Source organism: Gallus gallus, chromosome 7, assembly GCF_016699485.2.
Source record: "Gallus gallus isolate bGalGal1 chromosome 7, bGalGal1.mat.broiler.GRCg7b, whole genome shotgun sequence".
Taxonomy (NCBI): Eukaryota; Metazoa; Chordata; class Aves; order Galliformes; family Phasianidae; genus Gallus; species Gallus gallus.
Genome location: NC_052538.1, coordinates 9,890,469 through 9,916,263, shown reverse-complemented (window position 1 = coordinate 9,916,263; position 25,795 = coordinate 9,890,469). Strand labels below are relative to the sequence as shown.

Below are 25,795 nucleotides of genomic sequence, written 5' to 3'. Positions count from 1 at the left end.
CAGTCGTTTAGAACTTTAGGGGTGGCCGAGTCGTGCTCAGGACTTGCGCTTCTCCACACCAACAATGAAAAGGACTGCTCTGTTTCTGCCGCCATGACATAGGGCCCAGTAAGAGACCCGCGCGGAGCTTCGCTGTTTGGGCTGTTGGTTTTGCGGCGCTTGCTTTCTTTCTTCCGTTGGGCCGGCAACAGGTGAGGCGCACGGCGGCTTCCCGCCCCCCAAGGCGAGGGGAGTGGCCCCGGGCTGAGCGCACCGCGCCCGCCGCCAGCCTCTCCCTCGGAGCCAGGTGTGCGTGTGCCCTGAAACCCGACCCGCGGGGGGGGGCGCAGCCCGAGGAGAGGCGCTGAGTGACAGGCACAGGTGCGGGCCGCGGCGGGGCCAGGAGGAGCTGCGGGGATCGCCGCGGGAGAGAAGGCCTCGGCGGGACGGGCGTTACGAGGGGCCACTTTTCGCGCGGAAAGGAGGGCGAAGGGGCACGGCAACGGCGGGAGCGCCTCTTCGGACGGTGGGCGGGGCCGGGCCGGGCGCTGGGGCGGGGCCGCAGCGGTTCGACCCTCGCGCCTCGCGGTCTCGCCGGCCTTCCTCAGCACCGCGCCGAAGCCGCCGGGCCGCGCGCTTCTCTCAGCACCGCGCCGAGGCTTCCTTCTTTCTTCTCCCCCTGGAGGTCGTCTGCCGGGCCGAGGCGGAGCCGAGAACTCGACACGTGCCGGGAACGTGCCGGGCTGAGCGGCGAGGGACCGATGGAGCCCGACGGCGCGGTGAGACGAGGCCCGAGGGCTCCGAGCGCCGCCGGGCGGGAGCAGCCGCTCTGGGGAGTGGGCGGGACCGGGAGCTGAGGGTCGCTTCCCCAGGAGACGGGGCAGCCCTGAGCGGAGGGGCGGCTCCCCGCCGCAGCGGTCCTCGCTGGCGGTTATGGCGTGCCGCCATTTTGTGTGCGGCGCTGCGGCGGCGGGCCGAGGCTGACCGTGCCGGGAAACCTGGCCTGCCTGTGGGGCCGTTACACCGCAGACACAGCGGAGTGGGGACAGCATCTCCCAGCGGGTTCAGCCCTTCGGCTCTTATCCTCAGCGGAGGGGTTGGGGCTCTGTACCACCCCGCCCGCTTCCCGTGTGGTACAGTGCTGAGTGTTGCACTAAAGCACAGCCCCTGTGGGTCTTCAAATACAGCTGAGTATGTCTGTTTTGGAGATGTGTACAGCCATAAATAGCTGTGAAGGACAGATGTCTGCTTCTTGATGTTGCAGGATAGAGGTGGTAAAAAGAGGAGGACGTTTGTTGGAAGGTGGGGTTTATCACAGGCCTGATGTGACTGACCATAGGTTTATTCAGCATAGGCATGAAAATTTGCTGTAGTCACACACTGCAGACAGCGATACAGAGTGCTGTGCAAACCAAAAGGGGAAAAACATTTGGAAACTATGCCTAGAATGCTCAATTCAAAAAGATGTTGGAGCGTAGGTGAAACGTCAGGCTGTAGCTTGTTCAAGGTGTTACAGAACTGCTTCAAATTTGAGCTGCTTTTAGTAAAAATAGATGTGCTTAATGTTTGGCATTCACCCACCAAAAATTCTGTATGTGTTTTCTGTTTAGAGTTATTTCACTTTACAGCCTGCTGTGTGAGATATAGAAAGCCTTTGAAAAGTTTGGTTTTTGGTTTTGTTTTGTTGTTTTGTTTTTTCTAATCAACAGACTGCAAACGAGACGCAAACGGAATCTTTACCTTCGTCTCCCAACGCTGTGTCGCCAGTGCCATTAAATAACCCAACCGGTGCACCGAGGTTTGGAACAGTTACTCCAAATCGCATCTTTGTGGGAGGGATTGATTTTAAGGTATTTTCATTCCTCGTTTGACTACTAACTGGTATTTTATAGCCTGTAAAAGTCAGTAGAAGTGTAGGACTAATGATGTGTTTGCTCAGGTGGTGCCTTTCACTGCAGTCTTCAAATGAACAGCAGAAAATGAAGTTTAAGCCTTGATTTACATCACTGTGCTACAAAGTTGCATAAACTTCTTCACCTAGCAAGAAGCTGGAAACTTTTGTTGTGCTGTTTTTTGCATTTTCTTATTTTTCCAAGGAGGTGGCTTTTGTAACAAGTAGATTTCTCTGTGAGAATGTGTGGGTTTTTAATTAAGTATAACATTTCATGTAACTGTAAGCTCAGCGATATATGCTTCAAATGCAGCAGCCATCAGTAGCTTCAGCTCCTTCAGTGCTTTTCTTTCCATTCCCACAAAGATGGAGCTACAGTACATGTATTCTTCACCTATCACAGTAATTTTCTTAAAAGCAAAAAGGAATATGAAGGCCTTTCTGGGCGATTTCCGGTACTGATTTTAACTCTTTGCTTTTGCACTTCCATTTGGTCAGTCACCACAGTAGTGATTCTTACTTGTAAGAGGGAATATCTCATAAATTTAGAGAAAGAATTTAATAAGAAGTTATAGTTGTGTACCTTTTTGATTCAGTCTGAAGAGGTTTTTCTTTAGTGGTGGATGCCATTCCTCTTTGATGTTGTGTAGGCTTAACAGTAGGCTTTCTTGAGAGTCTCACAAGTGCCTTGTCCCGTTAGGAGCAGGAAAACATAAGTCCTAATGGTGTTTCTGGTAAAATTACAGATACCATGTTTGTCCAGATATTTGCAAACTGCACTGTGAACCTTAGACTTTTGATCTTACCTTCTCTTAACACTATTTCATGGATAAATCTTTGGCTTTTGAAGCCTACTATCCTGTGTGTATACATCCTTACCGTCCGTTAGGTGTTCTTTCTGCACCAATGCAGTCTTAAGAACTCTTCAAGTGTTGCTTAATGTGTTTTTGCTTTCAGCTATTCTATCATTTATCACATTCTTTTTCTCAATGTTGTGAAGCAACATAGCCACTCATAACATGCAGAGCTTACAGGAAACATTCTCCCAGAAAGGGAATGCTTTCCCAGAAGTTGTAAGTTTTAAGGTAAAGACAGATCTTACCACCAATCTTTTTTACCCTTTATTTGCTGTTTATTATGTAAGAACGTGAGAATGCTTCAGCTTATATAAAACAGTTCCATGAGTGTATGCAGTCTATTTTTCTACATAAACAGAATTTTACATTTCTCTTCATGTGTAAAGCATGGTGATCTGTTCAGTAGAGTGATTTGGGGTGACATTCAGTAATACTTCAACCTTTCAGTGGTGTATAGTTGCTCAGGATCTGGTGCAGGTGATTTCCAAGGGAAGGACATGATTCCTCAGTTATATGCGAACTGTTGAGTTATGGCCTGAACCACTGATTGAGCACCTAGGGAAAGGACCCGGGCAGCCCTGGGAGCACAGGTGAAGGCAGTTCAGGTGTGTGACCAGAAGGGGTGGAGCCTGGCTGCACCTCTCTTAGACCTCATTGAAGGGCTGACTGCCAGTGGGGAAGGGTCTCTTTCTGGCGATCCCTCCTTGGTGAAGCTTTCCCCTGTGAACCTGGAATCTTCTGATAGGAGTGAACAATCTTCTTCCCTTCCTTTATGGCACTTTTCTATCGTGTTGATCCTTCTGTCATCACATCTTTGTTGTAATGCCTTTCCCATCATATAGACCTGTCCAGTTGCTACGCCCAGTGAAGTCTATTTTCTGCCTGTTCAGAGCACTCCCGTCTGTCATTGCTCCCTGCACTTCTGCAGTGTGACTGTATTTTATAGTGTTGTAACACTAGAACACTTGGAGCAGCTAGGAGCCAAGTCTTTACCAGGAGTGCTCCCTGGACTTGAAGACTGCAACAAGTAAATTGTGTTCTTTTCATAAAATATGTGTTGAGGGCAGAGTTATTCATGAAGTGTTAGCTTCGTATGCATAACATGTTAACTTCATATTCTTTCTATTTATGAAAGTTAGTTGAATTAGGGTTTTAGTTTTTCCTTTAAAATCATCTTGTTTCTCAAACTCAGGTAAGCTCTTAATGTGCAAAAGGGATTTTTTGCAAATTTGCATATATGCTTTTAAAAGCAGCAGAAATTTTTTGCTTAAAGGTGAAACAGTGCTTCTTGTATACATAATATAATGAAAAATGTGGGCAAGTGCAGAAATAGCCTGAATGTAGAGATCAGTGTAGGACAAGAACTTCTGAAATACGCTGCTGAGGACACCATAATTGATTTATGTTTATCCTGTTAAACAAAGCTAATTCAAAGAAGGGAAACAAGTGCTCATATTGCTGAAGTGTGTATTTGTTAGGGACTTGTCTTCCTACATGTGCACTGGGGTTAGAAAGAAACAGTTTTCTCCATGTGGATTTAGAGCATTCTCCATTAAAAACACCTTCTTATTTAATTTATGGCAGGTTTTCCCATGATGTGCCTGTGTGTGTATGATATGCATGCCTTTATGTGTGTATGTGTAAGTATGTATACATGTACACAGATGCAGACATGTATGTATATATTGTGAAGGCCTATGTATTTTTCTGCTCTGAAGTTTGAGGACGTTGCAGTAATTTGTCAACAGTGCTCTGATACATTTAAAAAAATCAGATTGTTATCTGGCTTCAGTGAACATGCCTGTAAAGGGACTGTTATTATGGAAAATCATTTTAATCATTTTAATGTTTTAGTGCTTTATCCAGTGTTACTGCTGAATATGGAAAGGCAGCAATTAAACAGTAATACTGTTCTCTTGCTTTGAGGCACATGTCTGTGCTCATTCATTAGTTTTTTAAATCTGAGGCTATAGTTTGTTTGTGCTAAACTCTACCCAAAGTGTATCCATTAGAAGTCTTATGATATGTACTCATTGACAATAACGATACAAATCAGCTTTTCTTCTTTTTTTTTCCCTCTTGATTTAATTTACTAGACTAATGAAAATGACCTGAGGAAGTTTTTTGCTCAGTATGGCTGTGTGAGAGAGGTGAAGATAGTAAATGACAGAGCTGGAATATCAAAGGGGTTGGTATAGTAGATTAAGCATGTTGTGGAAGTTGAAAATGTAACAGAAAATTGCCTGACTGTAGTGAATTTTGTTAATTTTTAATTTGCTCAGAATGTTATTAGTACTGTCTATTGGTCCTAAATATTCCGCGTATGCCAAATCTCCTTGTGTTCTCTATCATTTACCTACATAAGTGCCTTTGCAACTTGCTTAACTGTTGAACTCTGTTGTCATGTGAATTAAAACATGAATTAAATGCCCTTTTTGGGATTGTGTATTAAAAATACATAATTTTTTGCTGTTATGAATCAGTGTGGGGAGAAGGCTGAGGAATAAGTGAGAGGAGCCTGATTATGCTGGAGTGCAGGGCAAGAACTGAGATTACTTCATGAAGATTTTTGAAGTGGGGACGCAGGCACATCTAAGAATGAATCATGACTGCAGGAGAGGGAGGCTAGGACAAGATGTCAGTAACAAGAGGAGAGAAATGCCAAAGAGTAAATCTGGAGGGAGATTAAAACTGGGCAGTAAAGTTATTGTTTAAACCCAAGGGGTGATGAAGGACAGTAAAGTGGGGAACTGTAGTGCAGCACGAAGGTGGAAAGAAGGCTGGGGCAAAAAGGAATAGCTGTGTGAATTTATATCTGCCTGTAAAGTTCTTCATTGAGAAGTTTTATTCTTAGTGGAGAGCTCAGCAGAGATGAGATCTGATGTCCCAATCTCCTAATCTTAGTTTAATCCCTATTTTATGTAGATGTGCAAATGACAGACTGAGCTAAAGGTTGCAGCATGGGGTGTACCACATATATGGTATATATACCGTATCTTTTTACTCAGTTCTGAGAAGTATTTGACACTTAAATTGCCACAACTCCACATAGAAAGTAAGCACGTTGGAAAAGAATGTTTTGGTGATGTTTGGGATTTCTACTGAAATCCAAGCACAGACTTCGTTGCTTATGGCTGACAAGTGGTTTAAGAGACTCATTTTAAGATTCTCTGTGATTGACTATATCTGATTAGATTATTGTCCAAATAGCGCATAGAATGGAAAGTCTGTGTGTAGGTAAGATCCCAAATGAAGGAGCTACCTTCTTGTTCTTGTGCCTCTGGTTTTGGAAATGTTTCCAAATTTGATCAGAGAAGGCAATCTAGCAAGAGCCCATAGATTTAGCAGTATCTCTGTACTCATGTGAACATAGAGCTGCTCACAAAACATATTTTGTACTGCAAATTTTGATAGGCTGTCTGGAATGATGGAAGCTTTCAGGCTTTCTTAGTATTTTTCTGAAGTCTGGCCTTGAGAATGAGCCATGAACCTAAGAAACTGTGCACCCAAAACTATGACAGGATTTAAAAAAAAGCTGTTGCAGTTCAGAAAGTTGCAGTGCTTTTTGTAAAATAAGACAAAACAATTTTTGTATATGTACATATTGTGTTACGTACTTAAATTGCGGGATCAGGCACTTAGTTTGCACAGACAGTACTTTGTTCAGTGACAGATGACTGGGAAATATTGATGTGTTGTGGTGTAGTAGGAGTTCTTTATAGAAAGCCTGGTTGATTTGTTGCAACAGTTGAAAGAGATACAGTGAAAGAGATGTATTATGTCATGAAATGTGAGAGTACTTTATCCTTGAGTCTGCCACAAAACTGTTGTTTATTGTTAGTCATGTCAAGAGTGACAGCAATAATTCCCAGGTAAACCACATCTGCGTATTGCTGCTTTGTCTGAGAACTCAATTGAACATACTGGGTAGTGCTCAGGGAGATGTGGGGCGTTCACAGTTCTCACTGGTATAATGGGAGCTATGCTGAGAAGGCTGTATAATAATAATAATTGTTGAAGTGTTAGGAGTGCATCTCATCTTGGGTGCTCCTGACAATTGAGAGATCCGGATCAAAATTTCTTTGTCTTATAGATAAGAAGTATCTACACACATTCACCAGGTAACACCAGTAGCCCAGCAGGTTTTGCTTAGCTATTTAGGTGAACTATTCATTCACTGCATGGAAACAATAATGTATGACCATGTATCTAAACAAATTAGAAAGTAGACTATGACAAGGATTATTAACAAATGAAAACTACAGTTGTTACTACAGTCTCAATTTCTACAACTGATTTTTTTCCTTTATTTTCCCTTCTGATATCATAATTATATGTGAAGTATGAATATGCAATATATGAAATTAGGATCTTCAGAGACTTAGCTCTCTTTTTATTTAGGTATGGTTTCATTACTTTTGAAACTCAAGAAGATGCACAGAAGATATTACAAGAGGTGAGTAATATTCCCTTTCAAATGATTTCTTTCACAATGGATGCAAAGTATCTCTGGTTTTCTGACTCTCTTCTGTTGACCTACATGGATTGGTAGGTCTGTTAAGATTGGTCATTCTGTCTTCATGCAGTGTAGTTGAGAAAAATACTTAGATAGAGATCTAAGATAACCCCTTTTGAGGAAAAGCTGAGGGAGCTGGGCTTATATAGGTTGGAGAAGAGATGGCTCTGGGGAGAGCTCAGTGTGGCCTTCCAGTGCAGCCCTGCCTATAGCAGGGGATTGGAACTATATGATCTTTAAGGTCTCCTCCAACCTAGGCCGTTCTACGAAGATGAGATTTATATAGAAATGTTCTGTATCTAGGGAAGTGAGCTGCCACTTGATATTAGAATGCTTTACTTTGACACACAGTATTTACTTTCTTACTCTACGTGTGCTCCATACAGTCTGTTCTTCTGATGCATGCTGATTACTCTTTATCCTTCACAGTTGTTTTCATTTGCTTTACTAGAAAACCCATTGTTAAGATCTTGTGGGGAGTTGGAAAAGATAACTGCCTTATTTTATTCTGACATGTGATCGTCAGAGCTGTTGTAACTCTTTCCAAGAATAAATTTATGCGAAGTCTTAAACAGTGAAGGTCATTTAATGTTACATAATGGTTGCCTTTCCACTTAATAAGTTACCATCTTGATGTTCCCCCTAAAGCCTCCCTTGAGACAGGATTAACTGTTAGGTGGTTATTAGCTTTTCAGCTCTTACTTGAAAACAGGTGCTCCATATTCTGGTTGACATATATTGGGTAAACCTATTGGTGGGAATCTATTCATATATGCAGAGATATTAGCAGACACAGGAGTGGGGGGAGAACAGAAAACAGTATCCAAGGCTTGCAAAATGTCTTCTGCCAAATAGAAAACAAGTTAAAATATTGAAATACTGAGTCTTCGTTGAATATTTACGTGTTAAAATTCAAAATAATAACTGGGACATTTAAAAAGAAATCTTGGGTATTTTCAACACAAATATCACGTGGAACCAGAGGAGTACACAGACAGGAATGCTGTTTTGTTTTGTTTTTTCCCTTCTCATGAATTTTATTGTTTTATTTCTATGACATAGAAAAATACCAAGGGTGCAATTATAAACATGGTCCAGGATGTTTGCCTGCATTGTAAATGAAAGGCTATTCCACATCAAGTCTAAATGGTATCTCACTGTGTGAGACCAGTACCTTTTTGTCTGTAGGAAATGTTTTATTTCAGACATCCTGCAGTTATGTTGTAATTTTTTTCTGCATCATACAGCCTCATTCATCTTTAGATCAGTTACAACCTAAGCCTTTTTCAGGCTATTTCAGTGGATAGTTTCCCAGTTTTAATAGTTCATTGTAATGTAAATTTTTTTATTTTATGCTATTGAATTTTTTCTCATTCATAAACATCCTACTTCTTGGTCATCAATAATATCTTCAGATTTTTTTCTTAGTATTTTTCATTCCTCAAAAGTATTAAATTGCATCTCAAGAGCAGACTGTGTGGACTTTCTCCAGGGGCCTCTTTCCAGTCACATACTGCTACATGTAATACTACTGCTTCCCATTTTATTTTATTTTAAAGTAATCACAGCTTCTCCTATTAATCTTCATTTTTTTGTAGCACCACATGTAATTTTTCACGCAGTGCCATACTGAATGCTTTGAAGAAATCCACACAGATGAGAGATTTCTTTTAACCGAGAAAGTCATATTAAAAAAAGCAGCCTGAATTCTGATGGATCACAGAAATTAAATATGTTGGGAAGAGTCATCTTCTACTGTCTGTGGTGGAATGCAGTTGGACTGAAACTGACAATAGTTTTTTTGGGAGTTGCTCAGTTTTAAATAGGTTTAGTTGGTATATTTGCAGTACTTAGTATTTGTTTATGAAGACCCAAATCTAAAAAAGTAGTCTAGCTTCTACTTCAGTTATATAGGTCGGACTTCGTATTATGTACAAGTGTTCACTTAGTTCACTAAGAAGGGCTCAAGGAGAATATTTTGGTTTTTATTTGTAACTGTTGTCCATCTTTTTGATGTGTCCGTCTTTTTGATGATTTGGAAGTATTTCTATATTCTTCAAGAAATAATTTTTTATTTCCTTACTGGAGAAATTACACCTGACACTGAAATCAGTAGAGTTTAGAGCTGCGTAGGAATCAGAAGACTATATAACTTGTCGCTACTTAGCACTGTTTTTTAAGCTATTCTGCTGTGATTTAATCTTATTAGGATATATTTTTTTTATCATTTATTTTTTATTTTGTTAGCCTGGATATAAGGAAGGTAAGGTTTAAGGCAATCCCAGGTCTCACATAAAATTTAAGCTTTTTGTTACGTTCAGTCCTTATGCTCTGATTCTTTTTTTATAGACTTGTTGTTCTCATCTTTAGTCAAACAATGTCGTAATTATGGAAAAATAAATTTAATCTTTGTACTTGAAATTGTCCATTTCTAAATACGTTTACTTTTTATTCAAGTAGTTACATGTCTGTATGAGGAGAAGAGTAGAATAAACAAAAATCAGACAATTATTGTTAGTCAAGAGGCTCTGTGATGAATAAGGAGTACAAGATCAAGTTAAAAAAGGAGCTAATGTGGTTCTTGTTTTATTGAGATGCATTCTAAATAAGAAGCAATGGCTCTGTTTGTTGTTGTTGGTTGTTTTAAATGCCTTGATCTATGTAAAAAAAAAACAAATACTAAATGCTTTTTTAAAATTCTAGGCTAAAAAGCTTAATTACAAGGATAAGAAGTTGAATATTGGTCCAGCAATAAGAAAACAGCAAACGCGGATTCCTCGTATGTATATTAACTCACACTTGTCTGTTATATATGTCATTGCACATCTCATTTTTAACCAAGATGTGCCTGATCATGCGTTGCATTAATGCTGTAAACAGAACACAGAGTAAATAAGTACCAGTGGATAAGTCCAGATTTGACGTGTCCAGAATTGATCTTCAGAACTTTTTTCTCCCCCTTAATATACTGTTTACTTTCTTGGAGTGATTATTTATCAAGGAACAAGGGGAATGGAATCTTTTAGTTACAAGGCAGAACCTCAAATCTAAACACTGTCCTCACAAATTGTTCAGCAGGTTCTGAACAGGTTTTCTATTCAGAACCTGTTCTCTGAACCCTGGTTCTCTGGGTTATTACTAGTTAGCAAAATCCATCAGAACCACTGCACCTTGCTTTGTTCAGTAGAAACCATTACGAGTGGGTGTTTGCAGTCTCCACTGAAATAATACGTTTCTTTTCTTTAAAATAAAGGCAGGGTTGCAAAGGGTTCCTTTTCTGGCAAAGAACTATTTAAGCTGAAAACATACATGAGAGAACTATTGGTCAGCTGCCTGTCAGGTGATTATTTGTTACTTTGGGCAAGTATGCTGTTAAGAAGTTCTGCGGGGAGTGATCTTTGCATTTTACAGGCTTCCTCCTAGAGAATGTACCATTGCCTTCTGCTAGACACTGTTTTGTTTCCATAATGCATTGCAAAAGGTGTAAACCACTAACTTCCAAGATAAGAACTGCCAGCTTTTTTATGTAGCCAGACATGTAAAAATCAGAGAAGTAAAATATATTACTTGAAAAGTGCAGAAGCAAATGAAGCATATGTTTGTACTTCAGTGTTTGTCTTATGGTACCTTTTGGAGGGGAGTGGGGGGAAACACACGCAGTTGAACCTTTTCTGTTTGAGGACAATTCTGCGGCATTTTAGTTTCACCTCTATAGTTCTCTTAGTTTTTGTTGTTGCTTGATTAAGAAATAGTTCATATGTACACTACTACTGTTGCTGCAGACATACTTTTCACTGAAAAGGAAATTTCTACCCCCCATATGCGTAGGTACGCCCCTCTCCCTCTGAAGTGTGTAGAGCAGGATTTGCCCTGGAGAGTGGAAATTCTTTGTTCTTGCTATATTGTTTCTTTGCTTAGGAAATAATTGTGTGATCTTTGCTCAGCCATCATCAAGGGGTGACATGTTCAACTGTAGTTTTTTTGTTGGGTTTTTTATTTGTTTTTGGTGTTGTTTTCTTTATGGTGGTGGTGTTTGGTCTGTTAGTTTGCAGTGCTTTGTTTCCCTTTTTGTCTTTGACTTGAACATTCTCAAGTGCATTGCTGGACTTGTATCGCTTAATTCTCCTGATGCTTGTGCCCAGTGTGCCTATGATCAGACTGTGTTAGAAGATCCAGTTGGCATCTCGATACACACCCTGGGATTTAATTTCAGTTCGTCTGCTGTCATGCTCAACCCACTAACCTTAGTTATGAAGATAGTTCGATCATTTGGAGGCTTGTGAAGCCATGAAATCTAGACCCACAGTGTCACTGTAGCTCTGTTTTAGTTAGCAGAATTTAAAAGATGATTCCTTTGATACTCTCATTTATCAGTCTTTTCAGCCCAACTGAGTTGCTGTCTTCCTTTACTGTAGAGCAGAGCAATTTTCATCTCTGCTGTTACCGCAGGACCTTTATTGTGAAGAGCTTTGACCATATTGGGATGAAGTGTTCTTACAATTAAAGCCATGCAAATCTGGCGTAAGAATAGATCATGTTCTAGTCAAGGCATTGAGTTTGTCTTGGTTCAGTCAAGAGCAGTTGCCTAGATGGAGTGCAAAGTGCATCCATCACTTGTTGTAAGTAGATTAATTTTGTTTTCATGTATCCTCTGGGATGATCTCAAATACAGGTGTCTGATATAAAATAGTCACAGACTATAGATGAAAACGGTGATGTTTCTCAAGAAGTTCAGGTACTTGCAGTAAAGTTGTGATTGGATCACCTAAGCTGCAGGTTAACTCTGTCTCCTCCAAGTTATTCCATTTTTTCCATTGCAGTGAGTTTAGGTTTGATAGGGAACTTTTTCTTTCAGTTTGTAAGATTTTTGTTTTTCACTAAGAGCTCTGTACTTGGCAAGGTGGATAGGGTTAGTTGATCAGGGAATTCTCTGGGTTTCTTCATTTGAGATAACAAGAATGCTTTTCTAGGTTGCTTACTGGAATTGAGGTAGTCTCTGATTTTTCTCACATCTGTTTAACTCTCCTAAGAGTCAGCTTAGCGTATGACCTTTCAATGGGTAGTATTTCAGCTTTGTTGTAAACAAGCATCCTCAGGTTTTTCAAGTTGCCAGTCAAACTCCTAGCATCCATGAAGGCAGTTTGAATCATAATGGGGTCCCTTTTGGTCTCTACTTACTCTGGCAATCAACTTGGCATTGACCTGTCCATAAAATCGTGTTACTTGATGCAGTTACCTTTGCAAGGAAGATGCAAAGGATGATGCTCTCCGGCTTCCTGATTTATTTATTTTGCATGCTAAATGGGATTTCAAAATTTTCATTTTGGTTATGGAATTATTTTTCCTTTCCTTATTGGTTTTTTTTTTTTCCTTTGCATATTTGTATATTTGGAACCAAAACTTGTCTTTTATATGATGTTCTTTCTACCTACCCACAAAACGCAGACAGGAACAGACTCTGATCCCAAAAGCAGTGACTGAGAAAGATAAGCAACCTCTGCGTAGGAATGGAAGTCTCCTTGTTTGAACAAAGCTTACCGTCAGTATCTGTTAGAGAGCTGTACAGTTGGAACTGTGCTTTGGGATTAGAACATTATAGCCTGTGCTGTAGTGTTCTCATTGCTGACATCTGGATATCTGTTCTTACTTTTGTCAGGAAATGTTCCATCACACAGTTTTTGTGCTTTGAGAAATCAGGTTGCATTTTATAATGAAATCCTTCTGTTGTTTTTAGTGCTTGGATCCTGTTTCAGCTAAATAGGAGTATGTGGAGGTTACCAATGAAAATCTCCCACAATGTGAAGTTACCTTTGGACATTTGAAGATTTAAAAAAAATTATTTGCTGGTAATTGGAGTTGTCTGTGTTTAGTAATCAATATGCATGTTATCTTCTGTACCCCTTCCCATCAACCCCAGCATCAGCCTGTGATTCTTTGTTTGAGATGGAGTTGAGGTGGCACAAGGCACGCTCTTTCCCATGTTCTTTCCTTTGAATGTTTTGGGTTTCTGAAGATCAGAAATGATCTTTCCTTCTTCTTTATGACTTTTGCATTGGTCAGTAAATACTGTTAAGTAACTTATCTTAAAAAATGATTTCAGGTTCTAATGTAATACAAGAAGGTGGTACAATGTACTTAACAACTTCAAGTGGATATCCTTATATTTACCATAATGGAGTGGCTTATTTTCATACTCCTGAAGTTGCTTCTGTTCAGCAGCCATGGCCTGTAAGTAATTGATTTTTCTGTATATGTTTTGCTGAAGTTCAAGATAAACACAGGGTTTCCAAGTCCCTTCTACTTCCGGTTTCTCCAGCTACACCTTATCTTTGGAATTTAAATGGTTTCCTTGTTGTATTCAGATTTAAAATACATTACTTAAGTTTATTGTTCTTCTGTGGGGGGGCTTTGCTTTGATGTGACTGAGTGGGACAGAATTCATTCAGAATCAGTGTGGTCATTGCCCCAGGAGTTTTGTTAGTGAGGATTTGTTTGTGCTTATGATCCTTGGTTGCCTTTGGTTATTATTACTCTATGAGTGAGGTGTTCCTGGCTGCAGTTGCCAATATGTTGAATATAAAAGGAGAAGTTAATGCTAAAACTTAAGTAATTTTATGCACAGTCCCATCCACGCTCCTTTTTTTCTTTTCTTCAGTCTATCCGAGAGTGCTGCTTTTTTTAGGAGGAATAATGCAGTAGATTAATTACTTGGCTTTAATGGGTATGGGGAAATTGACCCCTTTCTTTCACAGATGTTTTTCCTGACACTACAGAAAAGAAAAACAAGTTTCCAGCTAGTCCAGTTCCTGAAACTGGATCACTGTCAAATCAGATGAATGCTGCCACTGGTGTAAGGAAAGGACTTGGAGAATGGAAGATAGGGGTGGGACTGTGAGGGGATAGGAATACCTCATCAATAAATTGTATTGGCTAAAATTGTTACATGAATGTATGTGTATTCAGGATACAGTGGGTGAGCTTAACCAGTTCCAGAAAGCACTTCCTACTGCAATAATAAGACAGGACTTTTTGCTTCATCTGTAATGTAGGCCCCTTGCAAGTAGTGATCTTGAAGAATCTAAACGAATGTTAAAGTATGGTCAGTCCATTTCTAAAAGGGTGAGGGACACAGTTCAGCATGTAGTATTTAAGATTGGGTCTTAACAGGAGTGATAAATTATGAAATTGCTGCATTGACTTGTAACTTTTTTGTCTTTTTAAGTCACGCTCTGTTTCCAGTTCACCTATGATGGTAACGCAACCAGTTTATCAGCCTCCTACTTACCATTATCAGGTATCTGTTTGCGAATGAGTTTCACAGCAGCAGTATTCTTTCCAGTCAGCTGTGCAATTTTGTTTGCAGCACAATCAGTTCTGTTTATTCCTTAAAAGTAAGAAAAAATTCTGTAAAACAGATGCCAATTTCATTGAAGACTTTTTTCTCCCCCCCTTAGAATACAGTTTCTACCTTCCTATATAATTACATGGAAATTGAGTGAATTGGTGTTTTCTTGGTTGCTAGAAAACTGGCTTAGTACCATTCTTAAGTTATTGGTTTTTTTAATTGTTCTAAGCCTAACACCTGCTCCGAGCTGTACTGGGTTATGTAGAGGATCTCCAAAATTTGTCCAGTTCAAATTCACAAGTCTCCAACAAGAGAGATTCCACATCCTGTCTAGACAACCTGTTCCAGTAGATGATCTTTCTCCTGGTGAACGGCTTTGAGGGCCTTTGTTTTGTATTTTTTAGTTCTTCTCCTTGTGTCTCCTGAGAATTTTCAAAGTTCTGATATGTTTGTCAACTCCTGTGCTGTGAACACCTTTGAGTCTTACTCATATTTGTACTCTCCCAATACTTATTTGTAGCCAGTAATAATTACATCCTGACACCTTTATCCTTTTTAAGGCTTAGCGAAGCCATTTCAGTTGGTATCCTGATATGTTTATTCTCCAGTCCCTTAACCATCATGGCAGCTCACTGCTGAGCTTAGGCGATGTTTCATGTATACTGGAAAGTTAACTGTATTGGATGTCTTTTAAGTAGTCCCATTTCTTAGATGCTTCATTCATTGTTATTATGAAATGCCCAGCTGAATGGGCATAGACAAAATTCTTCTTGAATTGAGGGCTTATGAAAATCATATTTGTTCCTTTAAATAAGATTTGTATGAAGATTTGGGATGGTTTTGGTTCTAGTATGTGAGGAAGGTGCATGTCTGTGCATATGTTTTTAATTACGAAAGTAATATCTTTCTCATCTCCTTGAATTTAGGCACCAACGCAGTGTCTTCCAGGTCAATGGCAGTGGTCTGTTTCACAGGTAAACACCGTTCATAGTTCTAGTGCTTTACCCTTAGTTTCCAGCTAGTTTAAAGGTTGGGTGTGGTTTTCAAATGCAGTGTAGTTTGTCTGCAAATCAAATTATTAATTATTCAATCAAAAATTATTAATTGCAGTACTGCTGAAATAAATAGCTATATTCTATCAATGTATCTGCAACACTGGTAGAATAGAAGGCATAAAATAGCATTTATTGAAACATGAAGTGTGAAATTCTTTTAAGGAAAGCATCTTCCCTTCTTCATATGGTAAGGTGTTTTTATTAATTTATCAAAGAGATTTTCAGAAGTGTGTATAAACTACTGCATTATGCCTGATAGGAGAAATGAATATTAATTAGCTCATTACCTGATGATGATGATAACTGACATTTTACTAGTTTAGTAGTAGTAAAAGCTGGTAGGCATGCAAGTATGGCAAAATTAGACCCAGGCCCTTGAAACAGGAGAAAGAACATGCTATTTTGTGGGGGAAAGACTTCACAGTTTTCTGATCGGTATAACAGAAGCTCGTAATGTGGAAACCTTGTCATGGAGGAAGTTTAGAATTTAAAGCTGAAAGGATGACCAGGACTGTTGAATTATTAAATTAAAGTCTTCATAAATTCAGTAGTGGCCAGTCACGTTCTTATTATGGTCACTTGCACTATAAGTATCAGTTGGCTGCTTGGAAATCTAAGTGCCAAATTGTTAGGTTTGATGTGCATCAATTATGAGTAGTATTTGGATCCCTTTTTGGTAGCATCTGCTACCAACAAAGGGTCGGGTACTCCTCTTGAACAATGAGACCAGGCAGTCCTGCGCTTAAACTCCAGGATGAGCTCTTCAGGCTAACAGATTGACTGACTCTTCTAGGGGTCTTCTCTCTTAGTGTAAAGAGAGAGAAAATGCAAGGTTTGTTCAGATAGCTGGCTAAACCACAGATGTGCTGGTAGTTTAATGTTTTCAGTACCTAGACATGGGTTAACTTAAACATTCAAATTATTGTGGTTCGTATTTTAAGAGAAAATATATTTTTTATTTATCACTTTGCAAGAGAATTACAACTGGTCTAGTTCTACGTATGGAGGTTGGTGGCCCTGTCTGCAACAGGGCTGTTGGAGCTCAGTGATCCTTGAGGTCTCTTCCAACCTAAGCCATTCTATGGTTCTATGAACTGTACTATCTGATTTTGACAGTGTCTGTTCTGTAAAGTTTAGGATTTTTCTAACAACATTCTTTAAAATGTAAATGAAATATGAAAAACCTCTTTTAAAGAGGTTAAAGGCCATCTTTCTTTTTTCCTGTTATCCAACTTCACTAAGTACTCCCCATCAGCTAGTTTCCTTAGATTAGCAAGGCTAAATTTGACACTTTCATTAGAAGTTTTAACTTTATGTGTAGCAAAAATGACAGTAAAACAAAATTTACTAGGTACAGTGCAAGAATTAAATGATTTGTGGAAATGATGTGTTTTATTTCAGTCTCCAACCTCTTCACCTTCGTTGTTTTACCTGCACCCATCTGAAGTTATTTATCAACCAGTAGGGATTGCCCAGGAAGGTGGTTGCGTACCTTCTCCTTTCCTTCTAGTGGAAGCTGCAGTTCCTGAGGTATTTCTGTGAACAATGTTATTCTCAATCATAGCATTTATCTGCAGTTGAAAAAAACACTTAAGTTTTAGCTCAGATAGTTCAGAGTACTTGGGTCAACTGTTCCTGTAGTGTCCCCCAACCTGCGCTGCTGTTGTGCTAATTGGTTTGAGTTGTCTTAAGGTTATAGTATCTCTTCCATTTTCTAGGAGGATGCTTTAATTCTGGAGTACCTTAGAGGGTCACAGAGTATCTGACAGACAGCAGTATAAAGGATAATCAAACCATTTTATCTGAAAATAAAAAATAAAACAGGAGTCCGTCACAATGCTGAATTAATCTACTCAAACAGTACCAATCTTGTTAGATACTTTTTCCATGGAACAGGCTGGTTCCTGAATATTCTGGAGACTGAGGTGAATTAAGAGTAGTTGAGTGACCTCGATTTTTTTCTGCTCTTCCTTGCTATGCTTTTCTTCTATATCAATAGCTGTTCTAATTTCAAGAGGTTGCTTGCATACAATAAGGCTATTTATAATTGGGTATGACAAATGACAGTAATTGGCTACAGAAAGTCTTTTTTAAAAAATGGAAAATGTGTTACAAATCACTGTTATTCTGCTTTGTGAATTCAGTTCTCCTTAGCAGAGATATAAGAATAAATGGCAAATTAGGGCAGTAATCAAGTATTTATTTAAAAAAGTTGAAGAGAATTTCATTGCTACAAGAGAAAAGTCCCAAAACTGATACTCCATACATCTTTGGTGAGAAATCCCGACACACAGGATTTCCCTTCAAAATTCTTTGTGAATAAAACAAGGCTTTGGTTTCTTCCTTTATAACGTTCATAAAAGTCAGTGTTAAGTGTATAATCATGAATCCCTCTGTTGTTGTTTTACCTCTTGGATTTCATAAATCAGATAAAATCAGATAGTTATTAATCTATATTGAGCGAAGTTTAGAGTATATGAACAGTAAGCAGAAAAACATGAAATAAGTTAAGGAATATTTGGATGTATCATGCTCTTAGTTCACAGGTATATCGTTTGCTAGTTTTAAAAGAAGCATTATGTGGAAATGCAGAAGACAACGTAAAATTCAAAGAGAGGCCTTTGTGTTGTCTAAATAGTCTGAAACATAATTCCCAAGGTTATTACACTTACAATTTGCTTATCTACACGCTTAAACTCGGTTCCAGTTAGAGCTGAGTGAAATGGATTTGTACTGCAGAAGTGCTTTCTGACACTTATCTAAATAAAGTAGCTTAGAGGTGAAGACCTGACAATGATCTAAATAAATTATATTTACTAACCTTTGATACAGTGAGGAAGACTTAAGTTTAAATATTGAGTTTTCAGTTTCTAAACAGTTGGTTATGGTTTACATGCTTATGTTAGACCACAGTTTGAAGTCTTGACGGATCTGAATTAGTGTGGAAGTTATGCAAAAATAAAAATTAAAAAAAAAATACACTTTTCTGCTCACTTCTGTTTTTTTTCTTCTTTATACCAGCCATTTTCTGATCATGGAGTTCAAGCACCCCCTCACCAGCCTTTTGCCCAGAATGCTATAGCCATGCCTGCACCTGTGAGTCAAACTAAGCAAGTTAAAGTAAGCATGGTAGTCTTACTGAAGGGGGTCAGGAAGAGGGGAAAGGATGAAAGTCTTTTATTAATGGGTTAATAATTAGGAAAATGATGATGCTTCAGAGAAATTGATTTTTTTCTTCACTTGAGGCTCTCTTACAGAGAGGGCATTGAGGTGACTTTTTTTTTGAAACTGCTTGTGGATATTGAAAAAAAAACACAACTAGTTATTGTGATACTCAAAGAAGTGCAAATGAAGATATGTTTTGAGAGAAAATTATGGTTACAGATTCATTCTTGTCATTGTCTCTTTATGTTGAGAAACTGAAGTCATTGCTTACAGGCTTAGGCAAGCTCCTTGTGTTATGGCAAGGTGGAGTTCTAGAACAGGATGAAAACTGTCTGGGTTGATTATGTGCAGGTGTCTTCTCTGTGCAGTACTGATTCTGATTGGGCATTCTAATAAGTGTGACTTTTCTATATCACCCGATGCAGGGTTTTGCTTGAGTGTTGGTTTGAGAACCTTTTGCCTAAATTACATAGGTTGCTCTGAAGTAATGCCTCCTACTTATTTCCATGGAAACTGCAACAGATACAAGGACCACAGCGTTAATATTTGATAGAGCAATTTTTTAGCTATTAGCTAAAAGTACTATTTAGCTGTAAGTACTATTTTTCAACATAGTCACTATCTTGTTACAACACATACAGAAGAGGCTGAGGTACGCACCGAGTTCTTTATCTCAGTCTTCACTGGCAGCCACACTTGTCATTTCTCTCACGTTCCTGAACCTTGCATCCTTGAACCTGTAAGTAGAGGTTGGGGTAGTAAAATCCCTCCTCCTGTCAAGGAGTGTGTGCTTGTGACCCAGAAGACTAACTGCATCTTGGCCTCCATCAAAAGAGAGGAGACCACCAGGGTGAGGGAGATGATTGTCACTCTGTACTTATGAGGCTCTATCTGGAGTACTGCATCCAGCTCTGGGGCCTCAAACACAAGAAAGATGGGGAGCTTTTGTGGTGGGCCACAAAGATGATCGGAAGGCTGGAGCACTTCTCCTGTGAAGACAGGTTAGGGGAGCTGGGCTTGCTGAGCCTCAGTAAGAGAAGGCTCAGGGGAGACCTCATTGCAACTTTTCAGAACTTGAAGGGAACTTAGGAAATAAATTTTCTCTAGGAGTAGGTAGAACATAAGAGAATGACTTTAGACTAAAAGAGTGGGGATTTAGATTAAATGTGAGAGTGAAATTTTCCACTGAGAGAGGAATGAGGTGCTGGAACAGACTGCTGAGAGAAGTTGTGGATGCCTCTTCCCTGGAGATGTTCAAGACCAGGTTGGATAAGATTCTGGCCAACGTGATCTAGTCCCTGATTTAGCGGTTGACAGCCCTGCCAATGGCAGGAAACTGGCTGGAACTGGACAATCTTTATGGTCCCTTCCAACCCAACCCATTCTATAGTTCTATGACTATTAGGTATCCTTTTCTTCTAGTGATGGACCAGAGCCTGTATGTCACATGTGTAAAAATTCTGCACCAGCAGAGGTGACTAGCTGTTGCCACTGCTGAAATGCACTACTTAACCCTTACTGTGCTCACATCCACTATTTGGTCTCCTTAAATCTTCAGCAAGCATTGATGAATGTTGGTGCCATTTTTTTTCCAAGTGGAGGAATTCAGTTATACACCTTTGCTTCATATACTCTTCTATGTCAGGTACCATTTTGTCAGACTGCCCCTTTGCTGTCATCTGTCACACAGCAACAAAATGTAATGGAATATTGGTGGGAAGGTCCAACCCCTACTGTCATGCCACCAACATCTGCCTCTGATGTTGTGGGCCAGCATAATAAAATAGGAGGCATTACTTTTGGAACAGTCCTTGTATTAAGGATGTTAACACAAGTTGTGAAATGGAATCTAGCCTAGATCTCGCATCATAAGAAGGGATTAAATGTCTTAGTAAGTTTACTTAATATGACAGTATTTCTTCAGTAAATATACTTGCTTAGCTACAAATAACAATGAATAGGAACTACTCCAAGTCTCCCAGCTATATTGTTTTAGATTTCTCTGGAGAAGGATCTTTTTCCAGACTACTGTGTAACAGTATCTACTAAAATAACCAGTAGAGGGGGCTGTAACATTAAGTGTTGTCTGGAAATAAAATGTAATTACTCCAACTGAAAAAAGAAAATTCAAGCTGAATATCAACTCAGGAGCAGTAATCCCGAGTGATCCATATACTTAGGTACTTAAGGAAAGTTGGCATAACACAGTGACCATAATATGCAGTTTACATTCCATTTTCTCCACATATTAAGGCACTAAAACAAAGAAATTGATAACAGTACTCTCAGAATCAAAACCAGACACATCCTTACTGTATGAAACACAGAAGGAAGCTTTTTCCTTGAAACTTGACTTATTGTTTCTCCTAGCACTAAGGAACAAGGTAGTGTGAAGTAAATTGCAGGATGCTTCTGAAACATGAGGTAGCTCTTTCTCTTGTACAGTAACTAGCACAGTACCAAGGCTTTTCCTTATAGCAAAGTAGTTTAGTTAGCAATAAGTGGTAACATGTTAATTGACCATAGGATATGTCTGTGCATGATGAAGCCGTGTTTGACCAGTTACTGTGGCATAGGAAATGAGCTCATACTCATCTCTCTCATGTTGTAGTGTTTTATTTATCTTTTTTCACAGCTTTAGCAGTAATTTCACACACAGCTAAAGCTGGTGTAACCCAGAAACTCAATCTTTTTTCCATATCACCTTTACTGGTATAAGTGTTTGTGTGGCAGTGTGTTAAAACAGGTCAGGGAACTGATGTTATTAAAGATGATTCTCCACTCCCACTACACAGATTGCACCAGCTTAAACTTCAGTTAATTCCTCAGACCATTTTGTCAAGCAATTGTACAAGCTCTTGTACTTACACTGGAAGCTTGTGATAAGGTGGAGCAAGTAGGGCTTGTGTTAGCAGTGCAGACTGAAGCTTGATTAAGCTTGGAGCTGCTAATCCTGTCCAGTCCTTCATTGTATTTGTTGCTCGTTCTTACCTGTTCTCTCAAAATTTTTCCATTAGAGGCTATAACTGAAGCTACATTCTATTCAGGTTTCAAACAGCTTCACAAATGTATTCAGAAAGCAATAATGACTAGCAGAATTGTGATGATTTGATCTGTTACAGGATAATGTCAAATCATTTCTGGCAGTGTTAAATTTTTTGGTTTTTTTAGCTACACTTAGTAGCTAATAGTTCTGGAACACAATTTTTCTTTCACCTTAACTTTTTACATAGTTTTGAATATATTCTATGCATGTGTCAGCTGGCGTTGTCTATCTCAATGGCTGGACACTCAACAGAGATTGGAAATAAAAGAGCAAATGTTGACAGCAGGCTGGTGTCTATTAAACAAGTGGTATCGTTACCACCTGCTTCACAGCTGCAGAAAAATATTGCCTGCTGACTGCATTCTTGCTAAAATATACCAACAAATTTATCTTTCCTGCTTGAAAAATAACAAGTAGTGGCCTTGTAAGAGGTAGCACATTCCAAAGTAAGGACATTGTATTCAAAGTAATTTGTTGTCTTCAGCGCATTAGGAATTTTGTTCAGATTAAATATATCTGAGTATCTTCAATATCATTCCTGCTAGGAGCTTTAGGTCATGTGCTGAGAGCGGCTAACAGCTGCTATCTGCATACTTTTGGCACTTGTAAACTTAATACTTTTAAATGTAGCTCAAGAGAGTGTGCACTGCAGTCATATCTTAATGAAGCCACAGTGGTGAACAACCAAAATGTATGAAATTTATTTACCAAGGAAGAAAATTATGCATTTCTGTGCCAGTGCTGTTGTCACAACATTGCTGTTGTGAATGTACGAGAAGAACTCTGTTCATTCATTTTGTAAAGCATTTATTTAACAGTTAACAAAACTTCAGCTCTGGTAGTGCTCCGATTTGTTCTTCATTTTCTCTATTGTGACAAATAATATTCACATAGTATTTTCCTTATGTCACTTTTTTGGTACAAAATTCATTATGGTCTTAAAACTAGAAGAAAACTTTGCCCAGTTTCTGAAAGTAAATGATAATTGGATCTAAATTTGGTATGTATTACCAATATTCAGTTTGAATATATAGTCCCCCCCTTGATCATCTTTGCCCTCTGGATCTTGTGTTATCTCTTGTAATAAGGGGGTCAGTGCTTGGTATCATCTGGAGAGCAGATATGGAATTGTCTTTGGGAGACAGATCTGTATACTCTCTGGTAACAATAGCACCAGCAAGGGAAGACTAGAGTTCATGTTGTCTGGGTCCAGACCAAGGAAGATTACCTCAAGGGAAACTCATGAGGCATAGGGGCTGATTGTTACAGTCTACAAAAACTGAGTGAATACATGAAAAAGTTATGCCATGTGGAGGTGGATAGGTGAATGGGTTTTGTTAATTTATTTCATGTTTCTGTTTATTTCTTCTCAATCATTTTTTTTTCCAACTGTTGTGAACTTTGTAGAGGATCTATCTTTGCTATCCCTATGATCTTTACCCAGTAGAATATTTTGCCCAATGTTGAAAGTATGTAGTGATATGGTGTCTTCCTATGGGAGATATTTTAGGGCCTTAGGAGCCTTCTCTTTTACTGAAGCTGGATATGTACTGTAAGGGGATGTAAATTGATCTACTTCATGTCTGTGCTCATCCTCACAGTTTAAGCTGACAGCCAGCTGGTCTTCCCTAATCCCGTTATTGGAAACTGAAAGTGCTGGGCAGTGGGATTTGGTATTAATTAATGTTAAGCTTACCCTTCAGAAAATCTTGTAGAAATTCATAGAAGGGTACAAAAGTAGGAAACAAGGTTTTTTGTTTATTCTGTTGTTTCTTGTTTTCCTGAACGTGCTATTCGCTGGCTTCTGAAACAAGAATCTATCAGTAGCAGAAATGTCATTTGGTTTTCAAATTTGTGTGTTTGGTTTTTGTCACCACTTTATTCTTTACTCTCCCCAGTCTTTTCAATAGCTTTTCAATGATTTTTTTTTTGCTGTAAGAAAACGTTTTTAGAAATGTCAAAGATTGTTCACTTGGATATTGCAGGTAATTGCATTGCCTCTAACTCAAAAACCAGAGAAAGGTCTTCCTATGTGAAAACAGAATTTCGGGCATTCATTTTGGAATGTAGTCAAACTATTATTTGTGTACATATACCTTCTGGTTATCTTGGCGCGGGATGCCTTTTGACACCTCAACCTTTTGATGCTGACAGTTCTGTAAGTGTAATTGAACTTAGAGCACTTCGTTTTTCTTCACAGTAATAAGCTAGAATGTGTTTTAAGTGTGCATATAATGCACGTGAATATCCGTATGCTTATGTAAGCATGTAGATGTATATACATGTGCATATTTAGACCTAAATTACCTTTTAAAGTGGAAATGTTAGTGTAATCTTTTTGGGAGAAGTATAGTGATTTTATATTACATAGACCTGTGCACTTAGGGCATTCCAGCTGGAACAACAATAAAAAATAACCTTAAAGCATATTTCAGTCCAGTAAGTTTTTTTTATTAGTACACGTAGTGTAATTAAGGTAGAGTAAAGCTTTTGTTTTAATTTACATGAGGCTCAGAAGCATGAATTATACAGAAGTTGTCCTCACACAATTGATTAGAGGTTTGTCACCAGCTGTAGCATGATTTGTTGCTCCTTACAGATATGGGTTGAACTCCACCAGAACTGTATTTGTTAACTTTATATTAACATAGCAAGTTGCAGATGGCATGCTTTGTCCTACATTATTTCCTCCTATGTTTTTTTAACAAGCTTGTACTTTTCTAATAGGTTGTTCTTATTCTAGTTTAGTGGCTTATTTTGCTTTTTCTGATCTGTGTGTTCTCTCTCTCTCTTTACAGACAGTGTGGAGCATTCACTATTAAGCGCTTTGGGCAGCCTTTGTGTACCTGTTCTGATTTTCTTGTCCAGTCCTTCCAGTGTGGCTGAGATCATCAACATACCAGCTAGCAGCTGCCTGTTGTGAAGCTTAGGGTCAGTTGTTTCATTGTAATACTTGATATTTACAAATTGCTAAACAATAAAGCATGCTTAGGGAGAATTTAATATAATTTGTGGTACTACTTAACTGCTTTTTGCATATTTGTAAATTCTCTGATATTTATGTAAAACAGACATGATGTAATTCATGTAATTAATTGCTGAGATAGTTCTGTGTATATTCATTCCATAGTTATTTTCTTTCTTGTTCAGCTTTCCAAGTTCAGTGCATGTGAGGATTACTTTTCCTTCAACAAGTAGGGTGGTTCTTTGCTCTTCAGCGTATGATTTTTGTTTATGAAACTGTTTAAGTTTCCATTATTAGCAGTGTCATTTCTTCCCTCCCTCTTCTTATTTTGTGATATGTGCTGATGTGTGTTCATGGAGTTATTCTGTGGCAAGTGCTCAACCACATTTCTTATTGTGAAGAAGGTGCTGCTTTGAGTTGTTTACTTCTCTTTAAAAATAGAGTATTTTAATTAGATGAAGTTAGGGAAAAATACACGTTTTACACATGTTCAAGTAATTTATTTCAATTTGTTATGTAATAGCTTTTTAACAGCCCCACAGCACGTAACAGGGTCTCAGTATGTGGTTAGGAGGTGGCTTCTTGTCTGCTTGTGTCTGTAAAACTTGTCCCCAGATATGGCTTTTAAAAAGTCCTGTCAGTGTGAAATTAATTCTTCACCATCACATTTGGACCAGGCAGTACGGAGGAGAAAATGTTTTGAGCCGTCCATATCTTTATAGGAGCTAAAACTAAAAGTGTAAGAAAAATATTTTGGAACTGAAGTTCTGCTGACATAAGGAAGATTAAAGTAGGTTCTGGATGAAGGCTGGTATTGGACAGCCTGAGAGCCTAGAAATTTGGGAAGGAAATCCACAAGATGGTTTGGATTGAGTAGATGGTAATAAACTGAAATCTTGAGGTTAAGGTGGATTGAATATCTTAATAGGAATATAAGAACTGTCAGCTAATACTGTAGTGTTAGGAAACTGGTAGA

The 25,795-nt window shown here is 38.8% G+C and overlaps 1 protein-coding gene across 3 annotated transcripts in view; it reads left to right on the top strand.

Moving 5' to 3' along the window:
- The first annotated feature begins 234 nt into the window (after positions 1-234).
- BOLL (boule homolog, RNA binding protein) overlaps positions 235-25,795 on the top strand; it is a 30,377-nt gene continuing 4,816 nt past the window's right edge. Inside the window, exons 1-12 of one of the 3 annotated variants that reach the window (XM_040703599.2) lie at positions 235-360; positions 665-758; positions 1,689-1,829; positions 4,824-4,915; positions 7,129-7,183; positions 9,947-10,022; positions 13,344-13,471; positions 14,466-14,537; positions 15,515-15,562; positions 17,045-17,173; positions 18,665-18,763; positions 24,653-24,785. In XM_040703599.2, coding sequence (XP_040559533.1) covers positions 741-758; positions 1,689-1,829; positions 4,824-4,915; positions 7,129-7,183; positions 9,947-10,022; positions 13,344-13,471; positions 14,466-14,537; positions 15,515-15,562; positions 17,045-17,173; positions 18,665-18,763; positions 24,653-24,676 — 882 coding nt within the window. In that variant the 5' untranslated portion in view covers positions 235-360; positions 665-740 and the 3' untranslated portion in view covers positions 24,677-24,785. Of the gene's footprint in view, positions 361-529; positions 759-1,688; positions 1,830-4,823; positions 4,916-7,128; positions 7,184-9,946; positions 10,023-13,343; positions 13,472-14,465; positions 14,538-15,514; positions 15,563-17,044; positions 17,174-18,664; positions 18,764-24,652; positions 24,786-25,795 lie in introns of those variants that run through there. The other 2 variants (XM_015289495.4, XM_015289493.4) reach the window with 2 other exon arrangements.